This window comes from Gymnoscopelus microlampas, assembly GCF_963454915.1.
Source record: "Gymnoscopelus microlampas genome assembly, chromosome: 22".
In the NCBI taxonomy this organism is placed as follows: Eukaryota; Metazoa; Chordata; class Actinopteri; order Myctophiformes; family Myctophidae; genus Gymnoscopelus; species Gymnoscopelus microlampas.
The window spans coordinates 34,911,169-34,933,834 of NC_139959.1; the positions used below are offsets into that span (position 1 = coordinate 34,911,169).

General features: G+C 42.3%; 1 protein-coding gene across 1 annotated transcript in view; it reads right to left on the reverse strand.

Annotated features, from left to right (window-relative positions):
- Positions 1-751: 751 nt before the first annotated feature.
- LOC311038884 (inhibin beta A chain-like) overlaps positions 752-22,666 on the reverse strand; it is a 26,595-nt gene continuing 4,680 nt past the window's right edge. Inside the window, exons 4-5 of the mRNA XM_084048509.1 lie at positions 2,319-2,646; positions 752-1,630 (exon numbers count right to left, since the gene is read on the reverse strand). Of these exons, the coding sequence (XP_083904635.1) occupies positions 1,042-1,630; positions 2,319-2,646 (917 nt within the window). The 3' untranslated portion in view covers positions 752-1,041. The remainder of the gene's footprint in view (positions 1,631-2,318; positions 2,647-22,666) is intronic.

Consider the following 22,666-nt stretch of genomic DNA (forward strand, 5'->3'; position numbering starts at 1 on the left):
ACAAATAGTTTGGTTCCAGCAGCTGGGCTAACTTGTTTCTTTCAAGTATCTCTCTGACACACACACACACACACACACACACACACACACACACACACACACACACACACACACACACACACACACACACACACACACTCAAACATGTGTGCGCACACACGCATGCATGCACACACACGCACACACGCACGCACGCACGCACACACACACACACACACACACACACACACACACACACACACCACAAAATTAGACTTCCAAACATTACAAAAAAAGTCTTCCTTTTTTTTCGTTAAACTTTGTAGAAATGTAAAACCAACAACATTAAATTAAAAGGCGTCGTCGAAAAAATGTCACAAACTGAAACAAGTTGCATAGTTTGACATTTTGTTTTGTCTTACCTTGATTCATGTTTTAGGTAACTTGTTTCTCTCCCTCTCCCTCTCTCTCTCTCTCGCTCTCTCTCTCTCTCTCTAACTCTCACTGTCATTTCATCCTTCTCTCTCATGTCTCTCCCTTTGTTTTGTAACAAAAATATATTAAGACTTTTTTTTATTTTTTAACCTTTTTTTTCTTCTCTTCTGAAAGTGCCATGTAGACTCTCTCCCCCCCCCCCCCCCAAAAAAAAAGTAATAGAGAGTGAGGTACAGGATGGACAGATGAAGAAAACAAATGGATGGAGGGAAGTGTGTGTCCATCCCCCTCTCCCCCCCTTCCAGTCCAGTTAATCTGTTCTTCTTTTCCCTCCCGCGTCCCTCCGTGTGTATGGAGTCGCGGTCTGTCCATTCCTTTGTCCGTCTGTCCGTGCGCCACGTCGTCCTAACAGCCTAAAGTTTATGCTCGGTCACACGGAGGTGTCAGATGTGGGATGCCGGAAAAAACAGCAGACCCACAAGCCCCCCAATGACACGTCGCGTCATTGGGGGGCTTGTAGGTCTGCTGTTTTCCAGCACAACACCCCCCCTGTCGCGCGACCCAAAAAAAGCACAAATTGCGGCTTCCGGACAATCGAGGGGGAAGAGAGGCGCCGTCGACCCCTAACTACGAACACCCGCACTCCTCCACGATCATGTTGTGTATGTCCTTCTTGACGATCTTCTGCTCCTCGTTGTAGTAGAGCATGCTCATGGCGCGCAGCCGCGTGGGCACGCAGCAGGAGCGCAGGCCCTGGAAGGGGCTGTAGCCGCGCATGCGGTAGTGGTTGATGACGGTGGAGTGGAACGAGAGCGTGGAGCCCGTCACGCTGGCCACGTGGCTCGGGCACTCGCCCTCACAGTAGTTGGCGTGGTAGCCCGGCGGCGCGATGATCCAGTCGTTCCAGCCGATGTCCTTGAAGTTGACGTAGAAGTGGCGCTTGCAGCACACATGCACCTTGCCGTCGCACTCCAGGCCGCGCCGGCTACGTGCGCCGCGGCGCCCGCCCTCGCCGTCGTCCTCGCCGTCCACCGGGCGCACCACCGCCATGAGGAAGGGCCGGTGGGACTGCTCACGCTGGCTGGCGCGTGACGAGGAGGGTGTGGCGGTGGAGTCCGCGGCGGGGGACACGAGGATCAGCGTGGCGCCGGCCTCGCCGCACAGCGGACAGGAGACGCGCAGACGCAGTGTAGCTCCGCCCCTCCTCTCGGTAGACCTGGACAATTACAGCACAAATATATCGACACGGATATTTAGAACCAACAACCAATCAAATTGAGAAGCAAGGTTTTTTAATATCTTTTAAAAATATATATAAATCAACGAATCAACATGAAAAAATTCTAATCAGTTTTTTTTTCTAAATCAATTTATTTATTTTATTTGTATATATTTATTTATTTAACAGGGACAATGCACATTGATCAACATGTCAGTTAAAAGTGGTATAGTTATCCATACAAAAAGAGACATCATCGTCAACAATACAAAACAAGACATAGTACAGAAGACAAAACAAATTCAGTAAAATATGAGAAGACTAGAGATGCGCGGATCACTGACCGGGCGGATCACTAACCACTGAAAGTAGTAGTTCACCCAAAAAAAGTACTTATTTTTATTTATATTCTATCAATTACTCGGATCATGGAGATGTTGTAGTTTTTGTCGCATTCCTAAGCCAATAATTTGATGACCAATTGAGTCTCCTACTGACCAGCCACCCGGTCATTAAATGATTGGCTCAGGAATGCGACAAAAAACAAAAAAAGGCTCCATGAATTCAAGGCTTCATAGGGTGTGTAATTAATAGAAAATAAGTCATGTTTGTGGTTAACTACTCCTTTAATCGTAATCGAGGCAAAAGTCCGAAATAACAGCAGATATTGATCTGAAAGTCGTACCTCTCAGCATCACCTCCCGCTCCTCCTCTGCGTTGTTCCAGCAGCCCCTGGACGGCGGGGGACACAGCGAAGGTGTGCCAGCCGCTGCGCCGGGTGTCCACCGTCTTCTCTGCCAGCAGGAGCTCCTCGGCGCCCCCTGCAGCCGCGGAGGGGGGCTGCTGCTGGTACAGGCGGATGGACACCTTGGCCCGGCTGCGGTTGGTGGTCTTGGCCAGGCGGAGGAACAGCCACACGTTGGCCTGCTCCACCAGGGTCAGCTCGCCGCCTCCTCCTCCAACTCCTCCACCCTCCCTGGACAACACGAAGTTCACCAAGCCCTGAGACTCGCCTGAGAGGACGCAAAGACACAGGAGACGACAACGTCAGAATATGATAGTACCATCTCAGGACAAACAAAGCCCTGAGACCGGCCTGAACAGAGAGACACAACCATAGACAGTAAAAAGAATGGACAAAGGGACGCCATTGCTTTTTACAGACCGTAAATGAAGCCTATTGCTCATCAATTTCAAATCCGCCATCTTTCTATATCGCGTCATATCGCGTCATGTCCTATGACACTGGATTTGAATGCTATTGGTTGGGTAGCTTATCAATCAAGAGCGGGGGCGGGGAATGAATGCTGGTAGTGTAGCTTGTCAATCAAATCATCCCACCCCTCCTAGAGCATACCCTACTTTATCATCAAGTTTTAAATCAATGGAGCCATAATTTAGCAAAACGCATATCATGATGATTGAAAGGAGACTTTAAACTAGCGACTGGAAGCATATAGTATTTATGACAATGTTTATTAAGGTACGAAAATCAAGTCTAAAGTTCGTCAAAAACCCACCCACTTGAATCGAGAAAAAGTCTTTCCGACACCAGCAGACGCAAAACAGCGATCTGCAGGCCATTCATATGAACTGTCACTTCCTATATAGACTCAATTTCAAAGTCGGAATTTGGGCTCTTGGACACAACGTAAGATTATGAATGAGGACAGACACACAAGAAGACAACGTATCGGGACATAAACACACACACACACACACACACACACACACACACACACACACACACACACACACACACACACACACACACACACACACACACACACACACACACACGTGTGCACACACACACACACACACACACACACACACACACACACACACACACACACACACACACACACACACACACACACACACACACACACACACACACACGCACACACACGCTCACATTCTTAGAAGAGGTTTTCCAGGTTGTTTCCTAGAAGCCTTGCAGGCCTAACATCAATCTAATGACAGGCTTCAATGCTATGTACAGTACGGTAACCTCCAGCACTCTATCTGTCCTCCGTCCGTCTGTCCGTCTGTCCGTCTGTCCTAGGCCTTAATTATCATAATGCACGTGTGTGTGTGTGTGTGTGTGCGTGTGCGTGTGTGTGCGCGTGCGCGTGCGCGTGTGTGTGTGATGTCTTAAATCGGCTTGCCATTAATTAACAACTTAAGTTCTCTCTCTCTCTCTCTCTCTCTCTCTCTCTCTCTCTCTCTCTCTCTCTCTCTCTCTCTCTCTCTCTCTCTCTCTCTCTCTCTCTCTCTCCCCCAGCCCCTCCCCCATGTGTACCAGATGTACAGTAAGAGGTAACAATACGTCTTACAGTAGAGCAGCAGCTCATATACTGTAGTTATGATGTTGTTGATAATAACAGACGGTCACAGACATGTACAGACACAGTGTGACTGCAAACACCCCCTCGTCCTCTCATTCCTGCCTTCCTGTTGTGCATCTTTATGTTTCCACTGTTTACAATGTACGTTTATATTCTATTATTTCATTCACAGTAGAGCAGAGTGGATGTACTTTCTATTTGATAGAACACAATAGAATTCTTAGTGTCAATGTATCCTCAGTGGTGGAAAGTGATAAGTACATGTACTCAAGTACTGTACTTGAGTACACTTTTGAGGTATTGTTTTTAAGCACTTTTACGTCTACTACTACATCTCAGAGGCAAATATTTTACTTTTTACTCCACTAGAATTATTTGAGAGCTTTAGTTACTAGTTACTTTGTAGATTTAAAATAGTAGATGTAGAAGCTCATGACGCGTCACTTCTTGACAAGTTGTGAGCTTTTGGAAAGGACTTCTATACAGTTTAAACGTTTGAAAACTTTCCGCATTGTGGCATTAATACTTTTAATAAAATAGAGAATGTGAGTACTTCTTACACCGCTGCTCTGGGTTTATGGTGTGAGAAACACATTTAGCTGCATGACACGCACACACACGCACACGCATGCGCACACGCACACGCACACACACACACACACACACACACACACACACACACACACACACACACACACACACACACACACACACACACGTACAGAACATTGCCAGACCAGAAATCAGGTTTTAATGTCTTGTTTAGACTGACTCAGACCACAGAATGACGGTGCAACACGCACACAGACCTGAGACCAGCCCCTGGACCGCAGACCAGTAGACTAGAGACCAGTACAGGACCTCAGACCAGAGATTGAGAGCCAGAGTACCATTTTCAACATTGAACTACAGTATGTCAGTAATATTCGTTGCTGTCCGGCAGAAAGCAGCTAACTCCATTTTGACGCGTTTGCATTTTTTCCCATAAATCAGGGCCATTGAACACCCTTTACATCTGTGTGTTTGTAAAAAAAAATATTGAACCAATGAAAAGCATTAAAAAGCGCTTCTGACAAAACCAGCTAACTCCATTGTTGCAGCTGCAAGTGAGATTCCCCATTCTAGTGAATGAGGAGCCAAAGAGTACACCTTCTGTATGTCACTGATCACATGACCCCAGCTGTCACCCATTTGACGGCATGGGTGTGAGAATGCGTTGCTAAGGGATGAGATCAGTGGAAAAAAGCAATCTCTCTCTCTCTCTCCCTCTCTCTCTCCCTCTCTCTCTCTCAGTAATTTCTCCATTTAAACAGAACTGTCAAACTGACAAAGTGACGTCTCAACAAGTCATAAAAGCTGCGTCTGCTGAGGATCTAATGTGTGTGTGTGTGTGTGTGTGTGTGTGTGTGTGTGTGTGTGTGTGTGTGTGTGTGTGTGTGTGTGTGTGTGCGCGCGCGCGCCCCAAGGATATGTGGTTTCAACAGTCCACTACCTCATAATGTAAAATTCTCTTATTCTGAAGTCTCCCTCTCCTCTCCTCTCCTCTCCTCTCCTCTCCTCTCCTCTCCTCTCCTCTCCTCTCCTCTCCTATTCTATTCTGTTATTCTATTCTATTCTATTCTATCCTCTCCTATCCTCTTCTGTTCAGTGTTCTTGGCTATATTGTTTGTCTTCAGACGCATGGACGAATGCATTAATGTCATATGATGAAGACTAATTGCACCACAGTGAGGCCGGTGATGAAGGACAACCGGCAGGGGTCTTCAACAGGGGGTCCCGGGATCCTGAGGTCGTCCTCAGAGCTCCTACCTGTCTGATAGGAACTTTCATTGGTTTTACATTAACCACTTGAATCCTAGCATCCCTTTTCTGAGGGGAACATTAGTCAAAAATAGCAGATAGATAGATAGAAATATAGAATAGTCAAAAGTGTTTTTTTCGAACCCAGGTCTCCCGCGTGGAAAGCCAACATCTTAGATTCAGATTCAGATTCAGATTCACCACTTAACCACTAGACTAAAGGGAACTCCCTATAGCCTGGGCAAGATATTAGAAGTTTAGGTCATCAAGCTGAGGTTGTGAACCACTCTGCTACACTCACTCCCCTTTTGACCTCCAGCCACGGGGAAACCTAAACCGGGTCGCGGCACCAATGCAACGCCCGGGATTCGACCCTGGGTCTCCTGTGTGGAAAGCCAACATCTTAACCACTAAGCCAAAGGAAATTCCTTGTAGCCCGGGGGAGATACTGGACTTTTAGGTCATCAGGCTGAGGTTGTGAGTCACACATACGTGAAATGTGTCCTCTGCATTTACCCATCCTCATAATCCCTAGGAGCAGTGATCAGCCATTCTACTGCACTCAGGGAGCAATTAGGGGTTAATGCTCTTTGGACACGATACCCAAAGCGCTCCTCCGCTCAAAAGGCGTTCTCTGTGGACACGGCCCCTTATGCAACGTTACTCATAAAAACCAGCAGCTAAAACTCATAAAATGGCTCAGTGACTCAGCAAACCTTTTCATAAACCACCGCGGCACAAGCCTGAGTGTCAACTCCAGGAATGTACAAGTGTAACCAAATGGACCTGCCAAGGGTTCATTTGGTTACATTCGTACATTTTCTGAGTTAGGCATGACTAAGGGAAACAAGGGACAAATGGATGGTGGTTCATTTGGTTATACTGTAAATTCTCTGAGTTAGGCATGACTCAGGGAAATAAGGGACACATTTATGAGGGTCCATTTGGTTGCATTTATACATTTTTCTGAGCTACAGATGGACACTACTACTTTGTGCAACTTAAGTTTGGACAGAGTTGTTTTTAGCAGCATTGTCTTTCTGTGCGGATGGATGGCCAGTGAAACGCAAACAATGTTTGCTGCCAAAACCTGACGCACAAGTGGCCTTTTGGGTTTTGGACGAAGCTGGGGGACTTTTTGGTTTGTGATAAATCTTATTAAAATGCGGATAAAATGTGGAGTTTATGTGATAAACTCCCATGATTCAGAGGCGGGGAGGGGGTTTATTATAGAGGCTGACCTCTCAGTGGAGGGTCCTCGGTTCTAATCCCTGAGACAGGCTGGGAAACCAACAATGTTCCCTTCAGAAAATCTGTGTACCTGTCACCCAGAAGACTGTGGGGGTCAGCTCCCAGTACAATAGTATTAGACTGTAGTTGTACAGGTCAGCTCCCAGCACAACAGACTGTGGTTGTACTGGTCAGCTCCCTGTACAACAGACTGTGGTTGTGCTGGTCAGCTCCCATGGCCTCTTGGGTATTAATGCTTTATTTGGCATCACTCCTGGAATACACACACCCTATGTCTGTTTACTGAACAACACAACATGACTACACTGTCTACACTGTCTACTCTGTCTACTCTGTGTGCGTGCGTGCGTGCGTGCGTGCGTGCGTGCGTGCGTGCGTGCGTGCGAGAGAGAGAGAGAGAGAGAGAGAGAGAGAGAGAGAGAGGATTAATGGTGGTAATGATCAACAATAAAAGACAGGAAGTAGGGGTTGAACAGCTGGCTCTATACCTCTCTCTCTCTCTCTCTCTCTCCCGTAAGTTTATGTTAGGAGGGATCAGAGACTTAGCTCTCAGGCTCTGTGGCTAAGACCCTAACACCAAACACGCACACACACACACACACACACACACACACACACACACACACACACACACACACACACACACACACACACACACACACACACACACACACACACACACACACACACACACACACACACACACACACACACACACAGCCTCCCTTCAACCTTCCTCAAACTGAGATTGCCCGGAAAGACTGTTCAGAATAAAAGTGTACTGTCTCTGGAATCATCTCCCTGACAGTCTAGCTCAGTCAACACGTTCAAGATAAAGTACAAACACATAATCTTTTCACGTCAGCTTTTGACATCACCTAGTCTGAACCAAGCACTACACATTAACAGTCATTTTAAATTGCCTGCATTGTATTGTTCTTATGTGTGTGATTTGAACACATGTGTATGTATGCATGTGTGTGAGTGTGTGTGTGTGTGTGTGTGTGTGTGTGTGTGTGTGTGTGTGTAAGTGTGCGTAATTGTGTGTGTGTGTGCGTGCGTGCGTGCGTGCGTGCGTGCGTGCGTGCGTGCGTGCGTGCGTGCGTGCGTGCGTGCGTGCGTGCGTGCGTGCGTTATAGTACTTTGTTTTAGTATTGTTTTGTTATTGTTTGTCTTCATGCGCAGCCCTTTGGGACATGTTTTAGATATTGGACTATAATAACATTTGACTTGACTTGATGTAATAGTAGTAGGAGCAGTAGTAGTGGTTCCAGTTTTCTCTCTCGCACGCACGCACGCACGCACGCACGCACGCACGCACGCACGCACGCACGCACGCACGCACGCACGCACGCCACTTAAGTGGTTAATGTAGCCTATGTTTTGTATTAATAATCTAACTCTGCAAGGTACAGTGGGTGACCATTGACTTTGTCTTTTTTTTTCATTCTTCTCATGCGTTTCATGCAGGGCATGTATGATTTCCACTCTGTGCCACTAGGGGCAGCAGCGGTCTACTGCCTACAGCCCACAGCAGACAGCAAGAATATATTTGTTACTAGTTACTGTATATCCTCTCCAAACTGTACATACATTACTTTACACTTTTGTATTATGTTTTGACACTTGCTTTGGAAAATGTAAACGTATGTTTTATCATGCCAATAGCTCATTTGAATAGCAAAATTGTTTGTTTTGGGGTTTTTAGGCACTGTTTTTCCTAGAAAGACAGAGAAAGATCCTGTATGTTGCTTACAGTACAAGATGTGACATTTATATTAAGCAAAATATTAAGCAAATAAAGTTAGATAGCATGATGCTGCGCTTAACATTAGTTTAATTTTAACGTCTTAATTGATAAAACGAGACGGGAAAATAAACGTATTTTTTTCTCTTGCCAATAGATTGGGTTTTCTGTTCAGCGTCGGGCAGTCAGGAACACATCTCTGTCATTTTAGAAATGTTCAGACACACATTGGTTTCTGTCTGTCTGTCTCAAAAGTCTGTGGAGAGAGAGAGAGAGACAGACAGACAGACGTCTTATATGTTTTTTTTTTCTCGCATCAATTGTTGTGTAGTAAGATTCCAACATTTTCCTCTATAAATGAAACAGCCCAGCTAGTGTAGCGGTTAAAACTGATGTCCGGTGATTTTTCGACCCGTGTTCGAATCCCACGCGATGAGCATACAAATTATTCATTCTCGTCTATTAGTTTGTATTGGCCAGTGCGTTATATATATATAATGTATGTATATAATGGATTAATATTCATAAAACCAACAGACAGACTTTTATTTTAAAACATAGCAGATCTACAAGCTCGCAAAGCATCATGGTGCAACACTTTGTGAGCTTGTAGATCGGCTATTTCCACTACTACTTTATGGGACACTGCTCTCTCTCTCTCTCTCTCTCTCTTTAGTTTGATGAACATTGAACCTCATAATAACATCACTCCGTTCGCGACTGCATACAGAACGTGTGTCGGCTCTGATGTTTATTAGACAGCATGGACCTCCGCTCAGGTCCTGGAATCCAGAGCCTTATGTCAAGACTTGGCTGCGAGCACATCGCACGGCAGAAAGCACAAAAACCAAAGTGGCACAGCCTGTCATGTCAGATAACCCCGAGCCACTTTGGCAGTTTTTATAAGACAGGGGTTATTGGCGTCTTTTTGGTTTGTTTTATTTTATTTCCTCGTTTATAATTATTTACTCCTCAATATTGTTTAAGAATTAATGTGCTATCCATGACATGCTGTCACCAGTTTACCAGTTCACTGTCTGTTATTTAATGATGATCGAATATTGGCTAAATGTTTACAATTTCTTCTGTCCAAACAATGAAAAGCACTTAGAAAAGGCAAGTGAGTCTCTCTTTAATTAAGCATGATGAGCCATGTGTTTTCCACAAAACAATTGAATATCATTGAATATAATGGCACCCTTGTCATACTACTATGTTATTATAGCTTTCAGTTGGCCACCACAGGCACAGACAGTGCGTTTTAGCGCAGCGCGGCCTGGCGCAGCGCGGCGGAGTGGTTGCGTGCGGGGGGTCGGGGGGCTTTCGTGGGAGGGGGGGACGAAATAAAGTAACAAAAAAAACTCCAATCCGCTCAAGAACCGCGCTCCCCCACTTCCAAAATTAGCACTAGCCTACAACACTGGCCCAGTCTCTTGCCAAACCGGTTATGTTAATGTATGCAGCCTATTCCAAATAAGCCAAGTGAGGAACTCTGCTATCAGGTTCCCCCTCCCCCCTACAGTACCTCTGTAGGCCTATCTCTTCTATCAAAGTATTTGTTCAGATACAAATTCAGAGCGGCCAATTTTTATATTTTTAATGCGCCTACATGAAGTTAGAGGGATGGGCAGAAATGGTGTAGGGTGTAGGCTATTTTCAACTGTTAATGGGTTTTTCTTTCTTCACAAATGAATTCTACTTTGTTGTACAACAGTGTCCCATAAAAGCTCACAAAGTGTTGCATCATGATTTGAATTCCGACTGAAAACGCCACCCTTGCGTCTCCGTGTGTACAACCAAATACGCATCTTTCCTGCACCGATGACGCTTGGGGCTTTTACAGCGCTGCTCCTACACTACCACGCACCGTCAGCAACAAGTGGACATGGAGTAAATGTACTTAGTTACTTTCCGCTTAGTTACTTTCACGTGCATATAAATGAGCCACGCGGTTTTATAAGAATGAAAACAAACGCCTCGCTGTTGGCCATGGATCACATGACGGTCGTCTGTTACGGTCATGGATGAACTCAAAATGTTACTTGAGAGTTCAATCAAAGTAAAAGTACAAAAGTATTGGCAAATATACTTAAAGTACTGAAATATTTGAAAATAGCTGATCTACAAGCTCACAATGCGTCGCAATGCGTTGTGAGCTTGTAGATCGGCCATTTTCAAATAGACTATGTGAAATAGGGCAAATAATGTATGTTTTATAATGTAATGATTTATATCTGCAAAGTAACTAGTAACTAAAGCGTTCAAATAATGGTAGTGGAGTAAAAGTACAATATTTTCCTCTGAGATGTAGTGGAGTAGAAGTAAAAGTAAAAATAGCAGATCAGCATGCTTATAGCGTGGGATTCGAACCCGGGTCGTAAAATCTCGCGACATCAGTTTTAACCGCTACACTAACGAGACTATTTCATTTACAGAGGAAAGAGGTACAACGATACTATACAGAAATTGATGCGAGAAAAAAAAACATATAAGACGTCTGTCTGTCTGTCTCTCTCTCTCTCCACGGACTTTTGAGACAGACAGACAGACAGACAGACAGACAGACAGACAGACAGACAGACAGACAGACAGACAGACAGACAGAAACCAATGTGTGTCTGAACATTTCTAAAATGACAGAGATGCGTTCCTGACTGCCCGACGCTGAACAGAAAACCCAATTTAAACGCTCTAAGCACACGTAATTATTGCTAGTTATTATTATTATTATTATTATTATTAATATAAGACATCTATCTGTCTGTCTGTCTGTCTGTCTGTCTGTCTGTCTGTCTGTCTGTCTGTATGTATGTCTGTCTGTCTGTCTCTCTGTCACAAAAAAAGTGACTCCAAAGCGGCACCTTGTGGTAGTATTTGGAACTTAAATTTACTGCAAAGCGGGTGAGGCAAATGAGTGAAGTGATTCTCTTATGAAAAGCGACAAAGTCAATGGTCACCCACTGTAACTAGTAACTAAAGCTGTCAAATAAGTGTAGTGGAGTAAGACAAGCACAATATTTGCCTCTGAGATGTAGTGCAGTAGAAGTTTGAAAAGTATCACAACATTTGTAATACCACCTCAAAACTGTGTTTAAGCACAGTACTTGAGTAAGTACATGTACTTAGTTCTGTCCACCCCTGTGCAGTGGTGTAAAGCAACTACGTACATTTACTCAAGTAATGTACTTAAGTAGTAAGTACAGTATTTCCAATTTTCAATACTTTTACTTCTACTCCACTACTGTACATCTCAGAGGCAAATATTGTGCTTTTACTCCACTACAATTATTTGAAAACTTTACTAGCTAGTTTGCAATTATCAATTATTATTTTATAAAACAAACATTAACCACTTTAGCCCTATTCTATACATAGGCTATTTGAAGATAGCAGATCTACAAGCTTCTGCTATTTTCAAACATTACTTTAAGTTCATATTTCATTTTGATACCAATACTTTTGTACTTTTAGCGCAAGTACATTTTGAATTCCGGACTTTTACTTGTAACAGAGTATTTCTATATTGCAGTATCGATACTTTTACTTAAGTAAAACATCAGAGTACTTTTTTCCACCACTGCCACCGTGCAGATGTGATGTCTGTAAAAGCAGACAGTCAGACTCTTTAAGACCTTCGCCTCCTGAAAGCCTGGAGACACGAACGTCCAGCGAAGCAGACAAATATGCAGCCACTTCTCTGGGAAACACAAATATGAAACAAAAATATGCGTGAGGCCCTCGATTCCCAATAAACACACAGCTAGGCGGGGAGGGAGGGAGAGAGAGAGGGCAACGTGGAGACGCTCGCTCCTCTCTCTCTCTGGAATGCCACCAAAACGCTCCAAACTAACTGGGCTCAAAATGACATCTGGACACATTATCCAGGGAGACAAGCGGCTAAAGGACGACTTCACCCATTTTCATATGTTGGTCCTCACTAATGCTCATTTTAATATACAGTGGTGGTAAAAGTACTCACGTTTTTTACTTAAGTAAAAGTATCAATACTGCAATGTAGAAATCCTCTGCTACAAGTAAAAGTCGGGAATTCAAACTTTACTTGAGTAAAATTACAAAAGTATTGGCATCAAAATGTACTTTAAGTACCACAAGTGACAGTACTCATTATGCAGAATGTCCCATTTCAAGTTTTCAAATGTATACACATTCTGAAAATAGAAGCTCTACAAGCTCACAATGCGTCGCATCGCGACACATTGTGAGCTTGTAGATTGGCTATTTTCAAATGGCCGAAATGTATGCAGAGCTGAAGTGGTTAATTTGTAATAACAATCAAAATCTACAAAGTAACTAGTAACTAAAGTTTTCAAATAACTGTAGTGGAGTAAACGTACAATATTTGGATCCCTGATGTAGTGGAGTAGAAGTTTAAGTATTGGAAATTGGAAATACTCAAGTAAAGTACAAATACCTCAACATTGTACTTGAGTACAGTACTTAATATCTCAAGATAATTCCCACTTACAATCACCTGATTCATAGAACATAATCAGCTCACTTTAAGACGTGTGCTTGATGTGTCTCTCTTTGATTCATGACTCTGAAATTCTCTTCAAATTGTGTGCACATGAGTGCTGTTTACAGTGGGCTGTGCGTCTGGGAAATGACCAATTACACGTCTTCCCTGTCAGTGTTGCCAGGTCTGCTTTATTATAAGCGACTTTAGCCTTGTTTTTCTGTGAAGTTGCTTGAAATATTGGTCGTTTGCGGGATGATTTTTTGGGGGGCTTGTTGCTTATTTGGGATTACTTCCTAATGTTGTTTAAATGAGTGGTTCTCAAACATTTTCATGTCAAGGAACCCCCCCAATAAATATATATATATGTTTGCAGACCGCCATCTGAAAATATTTGGTGTCAGGGATCCCATACAAGATGTGTGTATTTAAATTGTTTCAAAAACATTCCCCATTTTTCAAGATTCGCTTTGAAATTAGCAGCACATGGGTGACAGTGTCTCATTGGACAATGGAAACTACACAACGGTTCAGCAGTGGTGTAAAGTAACTAAGTACATTTACTCAAGTACTGTACTTAAGTACACTTTTGAGGTATTTTTTACTTTACTGGAGTATTTCCCATTTTCAATACTTTTACCTCTACTCCACTAGATCTCAGAGGCAAATATTGTGCTTTTACTCCACGACAATTAGCTGAAAACTGTAGTTACTAGCTACTTTGCAGATTTAGTTACTAGTTACTTTGCAGATTGAGATTTTATCACAAAACATACACTAACCCAGGGGTGTCAAACTCAATTTGATGTCCGGGCAAGATTGGTCAAATTGTGACTTGAGGTGGGCAGGAACCAGTTGCGGACACACATGCGCGCTCACGCATTCAGTTATACAGCATTGTTTTTCAGTCTGTTGTCTGAACTTGTCTCAGAAAACAAACAATGCAATTTGTAACAATAATAATAATTATAATAATTATAATTATTATTATAAACCATTTTAAGTAGAATAATTCAATTTGAAGTTAAACAATACCTGGTAATTTGTGTGGGTTGTTAAATAATTACATTTATAGAACAGTGGTGTAAAGTAACTAATTACATTTACTCAAGTACTGTACCTAAGTAAAGATTTGTAGTAGTAGTTTTACTTTATTAGAGTATTTCTAATTTCCAGAACTTTTACTTCTACTCCACTACATCTCAGTCACTGCTATAACTACAGTATATCATTTAAAAAAATGTTTTATGAAGATTAGCTACTTTAATTACTTACATTAAAATCAAACAATGCAATTTGTAAGGAGTCCATCCATTTGAAATAGAACGATTCAATTCAATACCTGGTAATGTGTGAGGTAATGTGTGTGGTTATGGTAATGTTCTCATGAGAACGGCCAATAACATTTACATCTTTAGTTTCTGTTAGCTAATGTGTGCCCATTGTTCTCAGGTTTCACTGTACACAACATTATTTTTATGCAGGCATATCTTCAGCAATGAAACTCAGACAATGAACTCAGTTTAGTCTTTTTTTTATTGAAGAGACTTGTACAATGATAAAAAAAAAATCAGAAAATATCAGTGAATCAAAAATAATGACAATGCCTTTTTTTGGCGATTTTAGAATAGAAAAAAATAATCCAACAGTAAAAGCTCAGGTCAAAACAACATCCTTTTTTGTTTTACTTGTAGCTTCCAGACACCTGACACCTCTTTGCTTTAACTAACCTGTCAACATCAGGGACCAGGTTCTGAGCAGTATTAACTTTCATAATGTCATTTAGGTGTGCATGTGTCATCACTGACCGCAGTTTGGATTTGTTGATGTTCATTACAGAGAAAGACTGCTCACAGAGGTATGTTGTGCCAAACATACAGAGGATCTTTGAGGCAAGCATTTTAAATGCAGGATACTTCGGTCCCAGGCTTTGATAGAATTTCTCCAGAGAGGCAAGAGCAAATTCATGTTTCAATTTGGCATCACACTGAATATCAATTAGTTCCATCTGGAGATCCGAACCCAGCTCATGCACAACATCTGACATAGCATCGGTCTGAAACGGCATACTGAATACAGAGAATTCTGTCTTTAGCTCAGCAAAGATCTGAAAACGATTCTTAAACTCACTTGCCAGCTGTGAGAGTTTATCCATGTACTTGTTGTTATTTCCATTAGCGACATGTACAGACAGCAAAGTGGGGAAAAACACTAGGTTTTTCTGAGACAGTGTCTTCTCCCACACTTTTAATTTCAATTGAAAGCCATGAATGAGGCGTTCATATTCAGTGACAAGCCTGTTGCGGCCTTGCATGGTAACATTAAGCACGTTTAAATGCTCTGTTATATCCACCAAAAATGCAAGATCTCGAACCCAGTCTGGGTCATCCAACTGTACAACTGGTTTCCCTTTGTCCATCATGAATTGTCTGATTTCTGCACGTAGTTGAAAAAAACGTTTCAGAACGGCTCCTCTGCTCAACCATCGGACCTCCGTGTGGTAGGGTAGACCATATCCGATATTCTTATCAGACAAAAGAGTGTCAAACTGCCGATGGTTGAGTGCCCTGGATCTAATAAAATTCACAGTTTTGATGACTATTTCCATGACGTTGTCCATTTTCAGGCTCTTGCTACACAACGCCTCCTGGTGTATAATACAATGGAAATTCCAGAATTGTTGGTCTGGATTCAGAGCGTGCAGTTTTTCTCTTAGTTTCACGGCCACGCCGCCTCGTTTCCCAATCATAGACGGCGCTCCGTCTGTTGCGATGCTGACAGCACGACTCCAGTCAACGTCAAGTCTATCCAGTGCAGCGACCAGGCAGGTGAACACGTCATCTGCTGTTGTAGTGTCTGTCATAGGCACCAGCTCCACAAACTCCTCAGTGACGGTCAAAGATGCATCAACACCACGAATAAATATTGCCAACTGAGCGACATCCGCCACGTCAGTGCTCTCATCAATTGCAAGTGAAAAGGCAATAAATGACTTCACCTTGTCTTTTAGCTGACGGCTCAAATCTCCTGCGAGGTCTCCGACTCTTTCTGCCATAGTATTTCTTGTCAGGCTGATATTAGCAAACGCCTGTCTTTTCTCAGGTGCCACCACTTCAGTCACGGCCAGCATTACCTTTCGGAGAAATTCCCCCTCTGAATACGGCTTGGAAGCGGCAGCAATCTCCTGGGCAACGATGTAACTGGCTTTCACAGCGTCATCATGAGTAACTCGCGCTTTAGGGAAAGATGACCGCTGTACATTCAGACCTGCTTCCAGCTCGTCGGCCTTTTTCCTCCTGGCTTCTCCTGTAAACGTGTCATAGCCTTTCTCTTTGTGCTTCGTATCATAGTGTCGCTTGATGTTGTATTCCTTCTCACAAACTGCCATATTGCATATCATACAAGTAGACTTGCCCTTGTATTGGTAGAAGAAATAGCGTTCTTTCCAATCATCCTTGAATGAACGGCCTTCATCTTCAAGTTTTCTTTTCCTGGACAGCGTAGTAGTCATATTGAATGAATCACAGCAGTGGAGCAGTCAGTGGTGTCTCAGAAGTCAGCAGCAGCCAGCAGTGTGTGTTCTCTTCTCCTCAGCTTTCAGGTAATGGTAAAATAGCTGTTCACCTGTGGCTCTTTTTATGCGGTATTTGACGACGTAGAAGAGGACACCTTATGTTAATTTACATGGCTATGGCTTCAATTGCTTGCCTATTGTTCTTTACAGAAGGAGTTTCACTGCAGCAAGTGGGGAGGGGGGAGCGTTCTCATGTATCTCATATATATATATATATATATATATATATATATAGACATAAAAAAGTTAGAGAACCACATTATAGCAACATAAGTGTTTCAGAAAACTGTTAGCATTTAGGAGACATTTGTAAAGATTTCCATGATTTTTCAAAAATAGCAGATCCACAAGCAGATCCACAATAGCAGATCTACTTTATATCTGCTATTTTTGAATAGCCAAATAAATCTTAAAATTACAGAGATGCTTTCCCCAGATAGAATGTTAAATACACTCTGAGTTCAAATAACACTGAGGATTTCACTGGGCAAGCTCCTGAGAAATAAAAGAAGCAGCTTTGATACATTTATTTTTTAACACATATATGATTAATGCTTCTAACTACCTATTATATATATATATATATATATATAATATAGACATAAAAAAGTTAGAGAACCACATTATAGCAACATAAGTGTTTCAGAAAACTGTTAGCATTTAGGAGACATTTGTAAAGATTTCCATGATTTTTCAAAAATAGCAGATCTACAAGCAGATCCACAATAGCAGATCTACTTTATATCTGCTATTTTTGAATAGCCAAATAAATCTTAAAATGACACAGATGCTTTCCCCAGATAGAATGTTAAATTTGTAAAGATTTCCATGATTTTTCAAAAATAGCAGATCTACAAGCAGATCCACAATAGCAGATCTACTTTATATCTGCTATTTTTGAATAGCCAAATAAATCTTAAAATGACACAGATGCTTTCCCCAGATAGAATGTTAAATCTACTCCGAGTTCAATTAACACTGAGGATTTCACTGGGCAAGCTCCTGAGAAATAAAAGAAGCAGCTTTGATAGATTTATTTTTAACACTTCTAAGTCACTTGCTGCTTCAGACAGAGAGAGAGAGAGAGAGAGAGAGAGAGTCTGACTCCTGTGTGAGGATCAAAGAGTATAGCCATTACTACTCGACTAGTAGTTGAATAGACTCTTAACGAGCCAATCAGCCACAACATTCCACAGCTGGGGAGAGACAAAGCGGGCCATCAGAGGTACTTGCTGGAGCCAAGCTCGCTGCGAGTGGGGGAGAGCAAGGCAATGTAAACTCCGAATCTATGTCTGTTAGATGTAGTATCAATTTACTATTTTAAAAAGTATTTCCTGGGCCGCCATGAAGCTTTTCCTGGGCCGCAAAACGCCCGCGGGCCGCGAGTTTGACACCCGTGCACTAACCACTTCAGCCCTATATATCTTTCAGCCATTTGAAAATAGCCGATATGCTATTTTCAAAAGATGTTTTATACATTTTGAAGTTGTGAAATGGGACATTCTGCACAATGATTACTTTTACTTGTGTTACTTTAAGTATATTTTGATGCCAATACTTTTGTACTTTCACTCAAGTAAATTTAGATTACCGGACTGTTTACTTGTTACAGAGTAGTTCTACACTGCGGTATTGATACTTTTACTTAAGTAACAAAGATTTAGTACTTTTTCTACCACTGTGGTTCAGTCAGACACTCTCGTCAACATGAAGACCATTCATTTTAACCCATTCAGGCCTGTATATATTAGCAACAACTAACAATTTTAGTTGTTGCTAATGCATCACTGTTGTAGTCGCAGTGGCTACAGTATGAGATTGAAGGTGTGTGCATGTGTGTGTGCGCATGCGTGTGTGCGTGTGCGTGTGCGTGTGCGTGTGCGTGTGCGTGTGTGTGTGTGTGTGTGTGTGGGACAGGCTTGACTTCCGTGTTTGCCTGAACTACCCTGATTCCCCATAAAAGTAAACTACCAACTGTAAACCCACGGAAATGAAAAGCTGTGTTTTATGCATTTGCCTGCTGGTTGGGATGTAAACGGCATAACGGCATGGAGAGATAGTGTGTGTGTGTGTGTGTGTGTGTGTGTGTGTGTGTGTGTGTGTGTGTGTGTGTGTGTGTGTGTGTGTGTGTGTTAAAGGAGGGTTTGAGAGAAACAAGCGGACAGGTCAACAAAAAATTGCCAAAAAGAAGCGACTAGGCCACTTGAGCGCTCATACACAAGCACGCACATGCACACACACACACACACACACACACACACACACACACACACACACACACACACACACACACACACACACACACACACACACACGCACCCAGGGGGTCCCCAGCAAAATTACTTATACTTTAACCCGTATACATTTCAAAGGACTTGAATTTTTTTTTTTTTAGATTTGGAATACTTTTGAATCGTGTATGGGAGTCGTTGACATACCACTTTTTGAAAACCACTTGTTTAAACACCTGCAACTTCCAATATTTACAAGCGACTTTACTGAAAGTCTTTCTCACGGTGGTGTTAAGTAACTAAGTACATTTACTCAAGTGCTGTACTTTTGTAATTTTGAGGTATTTTTACTTTACTGGAGTATTTCCAATTTCCAGTACTTTTACTTCTACACCACTACATCTCAGAGGCAAATATTGTACTTTTACTACACTACAATTATTTGAAAACTTTAGTTACTAGTTACTTTGTAGATTTTGATTTATTATCACAAAAAAAGTAACCACTTCAGCCCTAATATACATTTCGGCCATTTGAAAACATTCTCTATTTTCAAAATATTATTATACATTTGAAAACTTGAAATGGGACATTCTGCATAATGAGTATAGGCCTACTTTTATTTAGTTTAGTTATGGGGGTCGTGGAAACCACTGTGCTACACTAAATGGAACAGAGCCTTCATTAGTATCATTGGTAACACCTTTGAAGGAAGTGATAATATGGCTGCTGTGCATAGAGCCTATCGGGCCCCTTCCTTACTTCCTTCAAAGGTGTTACCAATGATACTAATGAAGGCTCTGTTCCATTCTGGTCAAACAGAGTCAGGGCGCTGATATGGTGCATGTTGGCTCAATAGAAAACACTCTGCTACACCAGAGGGTCTCAAAGTGTGGACTCTCATGGTTCCTTGAGGGGGTTCCAAATGCCCCCTTATGGGTGTGTAACTCTGAGAGTGTACACATGGAACCGGGTGGAATTACGTTCCATTTGTACACTCTCAGAGGTATGGGGGTCCTTGAAATGTAACAGTTTGAGAACCACTGTGCTACACTAAATGGAACAGAGCCTTCATTAGTATCATTGGTAACATCTGAAGGAATAGGCCCAATTTCTTTCCCCTATTGATGCTGTGCATAGAGCCTATTGACAGGACGACTAAATTGGGAGGAAGAGGGGAAATAGATTAAAAAAACGTTGCTAAAAAAGAGGAAACGTGTGGATCACAGTGTGCAGGATGCAGTTAAAGGGGAATACCACTCATTTTCAACATTGAACCATGTCATAATATACTTTGTGTGGAAACAAGAAAAAAGATGGTTGGGTCATTTGATCAGTGACATACGGAAGGTGTACTCTTTGGCCCGCCCTCTAGGCTGCCGCATTCACTAAAATGGGGAATTTCACTTCCAGCTGAAACAGTGCGACTTGAATATAAAGTTAACACATAAGCTGCCATGGACGCAGATCTGCGTCCTATTAGATAAAACCGTGGGCTGCCAGAGTAATCTGGGACGCAGATCTGCGTCCTAATGTTTAATTTGGTTAATAGACGATCACGCTGTTTTATTTACATTCCAAGATCATTTTCGCTTCCCAGTCACATCCGCTTCACCCGGAAGCAATTTCAGCGATTTCCGTTTCCGGTTTCCAGTTTTAGCTTGAAAAATGTGCTAATGAGGCAAAATCCACGTTTTTTCAGACGGTATAACAAACGAACGGAGAGCTCCACTTCTATTTTCTTTAGTCTGGGTGACGAACAGTCATCGGCGTCGTGTATCACATCGTATTTAAGCCCGATCAGCGATTGTCGAAAACGTCACATCCGGTTTATGACGTATTTGACTGTTTGAGCATGTTGGGGGGGGGGGGGGGGGGGGGGGGGTCAGCAAGTCATCAAGGTGTAATTTTGCTGCTCTCTGGTGGTCGACCCTCGTATGTGTTTAAAACCATGGCCAAAGAAACTTAAATGCATTTAAATAACAAAATAACAACAAAAACAACACGCAAATCGCTGGCAAGGGGGTGAATGTTAAGACTTGTTAAAGCATTTTCAGCCAATTGATTTCTATTATCTACAAGTAGAATGTATTGTGAGATTTGATTTATAACCATATGCCATTATAAACTACTACACGTCGCACTGTTTGTGTGTTTCAACAGCTCTAAGGTATTATGACATGGTTCGATGTTGAAAATGAGTGGTATTTCCCTTTTAGCAGGCTGGGAAAACGGCCCTGTCACCCAGTTCGTTCTGGAGAGAGCAGAAGGTTCCGGTGGGACCAGACTGTTCTGTAGAGAACAGCACGTTACAACGGATAGAAAAAAAAACAAATCAACAAAAAAATGTCTTCGGGAAACAAAACGCGACTTCTAAAGCCCCTCCATCATGAAGTCATTCCCGTCTCTTGAAGACACTCGTTACGGTCTTTGAAAAAAGAAAGAAGAAAAAAACGCAGACGATTTGACAAACGTCTTCCAGTAACGCCGCAAAACAGCCGCGTAGGGTAAATATTTGCAAATTTCCCACACCGTTTATGGCCGTCTCTCGTCGTGCACTTAACACATTAAGACTGGGGAAGAATCTTTTAGATTTCTTTGGCTTTAAAAAAAATAGCAGATATACAAGCTCATACAGTAGCGCCGCACCGAGTGCCACGCTATGAGCTTGTAGATCTGCTATATCTGAAAAATCGTGACCATTTGTGCAAATCTTTGAATATATATATATATATATATATATATATTTCAAAGCGAACATTTTCAACTCAAATCGTTGCTTCTGGGGGATTCTACAAATGTCTTCTAAATCCTAACAGTTTATTTTGTATTTATGTTGCTATAGTATCAGTGGTTCTCAATTTTTTTCATGTCAAGGACCCCCAAAATGATATGTAAAAAAAAAACATGTTCTTCCAGGGAAGCAAAGATTTGAGTTAAAAATGCTCCCTTTAAAATCTATATATATTCGAAGACTTGCGAAAAAAAATCAAAAGCTTGTATATCTGCTATTTTTGAATAATAATACAAAAATAAATAATAATAATAATGGTTAAAGTGGTTACACAGATGCGTTCCCGGTCTTAAAGGGTTAACGGGAGACACGTGGTTGGGTTCGAGAGATATTGGATATGGTTTAATTCCTCACGCCTGTGACTGATAAAGGGACGTGGCACGGCGTTGCCAAAATGTCACAAAGGAAGCTCACATCTCTGTGTGAGTCTGAGGGACGGACGGGACTACAGTAACACTACATAACCGGCAGGAAATTAAATTATAACGTCCTTCTCTCTCTCTCTCTCGATCTGACGTGGAAGTACACAATACGACCGTTTCCACTTCTAAGTGAGATTTATGAGCGCGTGTCCGATGGTCGGCGAGATTACATTTGATCTGAAGATACATTTTTGTTTTGAATGAGGTACCCTACTGAGTGGAATTAACTAGTTGGCACCATGTAAGACAAGATATATAGCAGGGGTTCTCAAACTTTTTCATGTCAAATTGACACTTATTAGCCCGCGGACCAACATTTCAAAAGCTATGCCAGGGACCCCCATAAGAGAAGATTTTTTTTACGGCTGTAGCAGTGATTCTCAACC